Here is a 7,469-nt window from a genome sequence, read left to right on the forward strand (position 1 = left end):
CCATTCTTACATCTTCCATTACCATTTGGTTCAGCTCCTGCACCTCACAGGAGCAAGTTGAACTCCTTGCACAGGACAGCAGGGAGGATTAATGGATGTAATCAGCCAACACTTCAGGACATATAGGTTAAAAAAGCAGGTACCTAAAGCATGCTGGTAAGATTACAGCTGACCCCTCTGACCCTGGACAGCACCTCTTCAAACCCCTCCTGCTGTCCATGAAAGCCAGCATAACTAGACACACATACAGCTAGATTTCCCCAAGCTGTAGCCTTCATTAAACACAACAGTCACCTTTAACCTGAATCGAGCACCCCCTTCATTGCAACCCATAGCACTAACATTCTACACCACACTGCACAAAATGTATTCATTGTTCCAGAATGTATTATTGTACCACTGTATATATGGCCATATCAAAACTGTAAACTGTCTGAATCATTCTGTACTGTTTTTTCAGACACTGCACATATGTACATATTTAAAATTCCCTTTTAGTCCTCTTTCTATTGTCCTCTTTATTTTATTTTAATTATACCATTTATTTATTTTCACTTGCTTACTTTTTGGTTGGTCCCATGTGTTTGCTTAGTTTATTTAGCATGTTTCATGATATACATATGGGCACTCACCATGAAAAATTCCTCTTATGTATAATTTGCCTGGAAAAATAAAAAAAATTCATTTAGATTAATGTGTGTTGGCTCCTAATTAACTTCTGAGTTCATGATTCCCATAATTCACTGACTAAGTCTGTTCATGGCAGACTGTCTACCGTGCCTTTCCATCATCAGTGTGGTAATATGGGAATACTCAGCAGATCATGTTTCAATCCAGACAAAGCAGAACAGACAGCAGTAAGTAGTGGATTTCACAAGTAAGCCTGAGAAGAGATCATTTTGTGACCAATTAACAGTTTCACAGACACACTGATCCATGTCACACTCATATAACTGGCTTCCAGATTCAGTGTTGACTAGCCACAAATCTGAAAATGACCTGCTAAACTCTAGGAACAGTATAGAGTGTAAACGCTTCCACAGTTTAGGAGGAGAGGCATTTGGACCACTGCTTGCAAAATGAACAGTTTGGCTTGTGCTGCACCATCTTAGCACTGTCCAAGTACACTTGCAGGCTGCTGATTGGGCATAGATTTTAAAGAATTTTTTTATAAAGAGAGTCTTCTGTGATGTAGCCGTACATCTGCTCAGATGTTAAACTGGTCACAGAGCCATTCATCCATAGTCACCATTTTATTGAACTCCATCAACATCAATACCTTAAATATCTGTGTTGATCCACCACTAAGGGAGAGAAAGACATACAGCTAAGGCATTCACTACAAGAGCCATATGAAGGTTCAAAGGTATATGTCTTTCTAAAGAAAGTGATAAACTGAGCTTTTATGTGATTGCAATGTAAACACTGAAGAGCCGCAACCCTAGCAATCTCAAGTGCAGTTAGTCACATAAAATACATAAGGCAATTACAGTGGAAAGCAGAGAAAAGATCAAAATATGACAGGAAATCACGATTGTCTCACTAAAAAGCAACATACAGGAAAGGCAATCAACATTATTTATATGTGAATAGAGAATTTTTATGACATAAAAATTTTGACAAAGTTATGACAAAGTGCACTACTTAAATTACTTGCTAAAGATTTTCATAGAATTATCTATTTTTTACAGAAACATTACATATTGTAACATGCGCAGAAGGCTGACGTTTTTACAATGGCATCACTTGCAGCTTTGAAATAACATTTCAACCAAAAACATAAGAATGCGAACAATATGCACAAACACGTGAAATAAAGAAAGGCTGAATAAATAGCAAAAAGAGGAAACAATCATACAAAAAATATACTGTCAATTTTTTACATTTTATCCAAGCAGCTGAAGTATGTATTGTCTATAGTTTTGTATGCAAAACCACAGTAATGTCCAGAGGCTGTGGGCCCTTGGTTTCACAGTTCAGTAAGGCTTTCTGTACAGCACCAATGGCTGTGCTCTGTTTGCTCATGGCTGGTTCTGAAAGGGTACTGTGATGTTCATGGTGGCATCCTGCGGCTCAGCATGTGGACGGTTGACCATCTCACGCTCATTCTGGCGCCCATTCTCCTCGTTCATCTGTGAGACCTCAGTGGAGCCAGCCTCGAAGCCTGGCACGGTGTTGGCTGCATTCACCACGTGGACCTTGTTACGGCCCTTTTTGCTGAGGATGCAGCTGAACACCTTCTTGAAGCCCTTGCGGAAATGTTTAGACACCAGCGCGTAAACAATGGGATTGAGGCAGGAGTTGGCATAGGCCATGCAATGCGAGAGCAGCCGGAATGCATATGTGGTCTGGTTGAAGGGGAAGTCTCCATAGAGGTAGCACAGGATGACCACATGGTAGGGCAGCCAGCAGATACAGAAGAGCACAGTGACGATAATGATCATCTTGGTGACTTTACGCTTGGCCCGCTTAGACTCAGACATGCCATCGAGAGGGTCCACGGCTGTCCATAGGTACTTGATGGTGCGGGTGTAGGACAGACTAACAATGAGCACGGGGATAACATAGCCAAAAACAAAGGTGCATGTGTCCAGCACTTTACGATCATGTTCCTCCCAACCTGGAACACACACATTGCTGTTCTCGAAATCAATGAGGTCATAATAGCTCAGGTAAGGGCCTGCGAAAACTAACGACAGACCCCAAATGATTACCATAGCAACAACAGCATTACAGGGTGTCCGTAATTCTCTGGAGCGCAGTGGGTAACGAATTGCCAGATACCTGCAAAGTGGAAGATGCACAAAAAAGATGCAACATTATTACATTACTTACATTTCTTATACCCATTATGTGCCTCATATTAACACTGACTAAATGCTCTTCAAATATATGACAAGAAGAGGAAAGAAGCTAGATAATATCTTAAAAGCTTCCTTCAAGGTTAATTGTAACCCAATGAGATTAATATAGTAATATAGTGGTGTAACAGCCTTTCATAAAGGGAAATGAATGCCTGCTGTTTACCTACAGAAAGGTAATTGCCAATAGGGACTCTTGCCTTCCATTGTGGCCAGCTCCTCACCACATGGGAATTGTGAAATTAATTTCCCTTTCTCTGAAGGTAAACACTGGGAGCACATTGATGGTATTGGTGCTGGCTATTTCAGTCTGAGGGCAAGCTCATTTCACTGGGCTTTGCACAATCTCCTATTGCATTAGCACTGCTGTTCCCAAACAAAAGTTTCTCATTTCCATTACACCCTAAGATAACCTGTGCAGCTGGTTCAGGATCATTGGGATATTCTCTGGATATTCTGACTCCTTAACTGGATTTCAACCACTGTAATAGAACAGACGCCTCCTAAATGTACAGCTTTACCTAAAAATTATTACCATTTAGTTGAAATACCAGTGTAACGTACAGATGTTGAGTGGATGTGGCAGTTGTTTTTTTTTTAAGTTCCTGTCTATTGGGTGGAATAATTGACCACAGGTGTGAGAAGGTGTTTCATTAAGAAGATAATCTTTGTGACAAAGACTCTGGTGATATAATTGCATTTATAGTTTCAAGATCATATTGAGAAAGTGGTCAGGTTTCTGGTTCATTAAATGCCATCTTGTCTTCTCACACAATATTGGGGAAACTATTCATTAAACATGGTATACCAAGATACTGATGGCTAATGAATAGCTACAAATGTGAATAGCAACCAAGCTGTTACCTATGTAAACCCTGGGAAAACAAAAATCCACTTATAGGTCGGACTACTTTAAATCAGTGTGATTTTGTTAATTATTGAATGAACAAGAGCCTGCTGGAAAATATACTTAAAGCAGATATTGAAAAACAAGTAGCTTAGTTAGCTTAGTTTACATTTATTGCTGTCATTTCCAGCGTGAATGATCCCATCCACTCTGAGCCTACAGTTCTCCTACACATCCCATTTTGTTGAGCAGTGTTGCTTGTGGGCGGCGTCTGACACACCTGTCAACAGAGACGGCAGCGAGGGTGAAGCTGCTGGCATACATGGTGAGGTTAATGAAAAAATGCACCGCTTTGCACATGAAGGAGCCAAAGACCCAGCCCTCCAGTGAGTATATTGTGGCCTGGAAGGGCACGCAGAAGATGATGAAGAAGAAGTCAGCCACGCTGAGGTTGAGGATGAAGAGGTTGGTGGTGTTGTACCCCACCTGGCCACTGCGCAGGAGCACGGCCAGCACCAGACTGTTGCCCACTGTGCCCAGTAGGAAGATGAGAGAGAACACCACGCACACAATGGCACTGGCCAGATTTGGCTGGTAACTCTCTGAGGTGTTCCAGTGGCCCACCACTTTGCTCAGGTCCTCGTGCTCAGACATGGCACACTGTGAAGACAAGCAGCCTGGAAATGTTAGAAGAAGTTATTATTTCATTCATTCATTAATTATAAATTGCATTTAAAATGTATATATAATGTATAGTTTATATATACATTATGTATTTATAATGTATATAATATATAATATAATATATATAATGTCTAAGCAGTCTACAGTATTCATCATAGTAAGAGTCATCTGGATTCAGACAAGCTCTATTTATTCTGACAAAGCAGTGATGGTCGATTTTTAGCAATGTTCTGATTAGAATGAAATTAGGGTATAGTGATGAAACAAGAAAGCAAGTGCTGATCTGACATCATATGTCTCTGAATAAACATCAGACATTTGTGAAAAAATATCAGACATTGTTGAAGTAACGGATTATCCAACAGGCTTAGATACACATAACCTATATATAAGAGATTATTATATCCAGAATCAAATATATTAAAAAATACAACAATATTATAGACTGAGAATAAATCAGGAGAAGGAATGGACGCTTTTACCAGTGCTTTAGAGCAAGTGTCGTTCAACAGGTGTTTTCTTCACCCTCAGAAATTGATTGAACTGTAAAAATAGACAGCCCCTTTATTTCTTATCCAGCAAAAGCAAGCTTTTCATATGTTGTAGGTCAATGAAAGTACTGTTATATATTTTCAAATAACTTTGCCAGCATCATGCATTAGCATGTAATATCTGAAATGTAAAATACGCGTTGAGAATAGATGGCGGAGTGGTAGTGTTGAAAACATCAGCCACACCAGGCTGTGACCAAGTATCTTTCATGGCGGAAATATGACAAACCTGGTCTGACATGCTGGAGATGACTGTGGCAAGATTTTGTTATGGGAGACAAGCACTTTCAAGGTTTCATAAAGGGAATAGGATTAATAAATGAAGGGCTTTGCACCATGCTGCGGTTTTAAAACAAGAAGCTTGGAGTGACTTCAAATAGCAGAAGAAATTTTGTAATTTCTTCTAAGATACAGTATATCACACCTGACAAATGACTTTTGTACTCAGAAAGAAACATAAAGACAAACATAAATACAATTTATGCTTGTTCTGGATGCTAAAGCATATATAGAGATTTCTTCTCAGTATGCTTCGTGTCTGGTATTCCGTCTGAAGTGAACGCACCAGTATAAGAATGCTGGTGCAGCGTTCGAAGGCAGGAAGTCAACAGGGCATTTGTTTCCTCATCACACAAGAGCACAGAACATTCCTGATCATATGTGTTTAGGGAGGGGAAATGTTGGGGAAGGAGAGGAAAGTAGAGAAATGAGAGAGAATGGAAGATACAGATTAAGTAAAGGGAGAAAAAGAAAGGGACATAGAGAGAGAGAGAGAAATAGGCAGGAATCCTACTCTGCCCTTCACTGCTGAGCAGATGCTTTGTTCATGTGTCTAGCTCCCAGGCACAATAATGGCCAGTTTTTACTCCTTCTGCTACTTAGGCAAACCTCCAACACCTCGTCTTGGAGATATGGAAATATTTTAGTCTCTGCTCATGTCTAATAATGCTGTTATAAAGTTTTAACACAAGAAGGTGGTCTTCTCAGACTTTACACAATGTTATGGATCATAACTAGTCATTAGTCATTTTAAATTAAACTGGCTCACATTTCATTTTATCCAAAGCCCTTACTATAGCATTTAACAAATACATGTGCTAACAACCAGCATTCAGCATTAGGGTATTTATACAGCATTAGGGCATCACTAATAAGCACAATGACAGCTCAAATTCCCAGAGGTGCTCCAGATTTGACTTTTAACCTCCCTTCTCCCCTGGGTATGACTTCTGTTTAGCCATCTGCACTGGAACCCACACACTTCTCTCTCTCTCTGGCAGTATCTGCCAAAAAAACCCTGAGACCACACTCATGGGTCAGATTTGAAACCTCCTTACAGACTGAAATCTGCCTGCCACAGAGCACAACATGAACTGGAATCTGTCCACAAGAGGGCAATCTGATTCCCCTGATGAATCACAGAGACAAACTAATGGATCTGTTGGCACACTTGGCAGTGTGGGGGCAATGGCTATATAGCTAATAAAGTTTCATACACATTTCTCAATTAATCTGCTAATAATAAACTCATGTTTTCATAGTCAACAGCTTTGTTCTGGAACCAATCAACTCTATAGCTTTAGAAAAACTTAATATGGCATTTTAAGCAGATGTTTCCAGTAAAAAGATGCAATGATACATAAATATACATGCAGACACACAAATACACACATGCACATACACGCACACACAAATACACACAGACACCCCCCCCCCCCCCCACACACACACATACACACATACACTGAAACAATGACAGTTAGAAGAAGGTGGTGATGGTTAACAAAACATTCTAGATATGCCTAGCATTTTTGGAATAAGACATTAAAATTTAGAACAAAGGGCACAGCAGCAAAAGCGTTTCAGCACAGAGATCTCATTTTATGCTTGAGATGACTGGGAATGTCCAAAAAGATGTTCTAGTGTGCATGCATCACAATCAGAGTGAGTGAATTTTTTATCTGGAGCCATTACTTACTCAGTCAGTGGATGCACCATAACTAATTATCCATTGGTCTGATTCATATTTATGCCAAATACCCTATATTCAACTCTAAAAAGGCAAAAAATTCTGCTTTTAGTTAATACTTCAGCAGCCTCTCCTCCTCTTTCTTATAGCTGTTCTGCCTCTCTTGGTGTGTTCTCCGTGCATCTCCTGCCTGCTTCTCTTCTCCTCTCTCTCTCTCTATCTCTCTCCCCCACTCTCCCCCTCTGTCTCTCTCTCTATCCATCTCATATAGAAGCTCCTCCTCCACACTCTGCTCAATGTTCACACATCACTGCAGAAGGAAGGAAGAGACAGAATAAAGGTGGAGTGTGATTGCTCCCACCCACTTGCCTACACACACATGCACACACACACACACACACGCACACACACACACACACACACACACACGTACACACACACACACACGCACACACGCACACACGCACACACACACACACACACACACACACACACACACACACATACACACACAGAGACAGTCATACACTAACACACAAGGGACATGAAGATATCAA

At 40.4% G+C, this 7,469-nt stretch overlaps 1 protein-coding gene across 2 annotated transcripts; it reads right to left on the minus strand.

The window, feature by feature from the left end:
• Positions 1–1,238: 1,238 nt before the first annotated feature.
• galr2b (galanin receptor 2b) lies at positions 1,239–7,084 on the minus strand. 2 transcript variants are annotated; one of them, XM_027003170.2, is made up of 4 exons: positions 6,922–7,084; positions 4,875–4,935; positions 3,989–4,368; positions 1,239–2,784 (listed from the first exon to the last, which is right to left on the minus strand). In XM_027003170.2, exons 3-4 carry the CDS (start codon positions 4,360–4,362, stop codon positions 2,022–2,024), a joined length of 1,137 nt encoding a protein of 378 aa, XP_026858971.1. In that variant the 5' UTR covers positions 4,363–4,368; positions 4,875–4,935; positions 6,922–7,084; the 3' UTR covers positions 1,239–2,021. The 2 variants fall into 2 exon arrangements, with proteins under 2 accessions (XP_026858971.1, XP_026858886.1); XM_027003085.2 differs by having other exon boundaries at positions 3,989–4,385.
• Positions 7,085–7,469: the final 385 nt, after the last annotated feature.

Source organism: Electrophorus electricus, chromosome 8, assembly GCF_013358815.1.
Source record: "Electrophorus electricus isolate fEleEle1 chromosome 8, fEleEle1.pri, whole genome shotgun sequence".
Lineage (NCBI taxonomy): Eukaryota > Metazoa > Chordata > Actinopteri > Gymnotiformes > Gymnotidae > Electrophorus > Electrophorus electricus.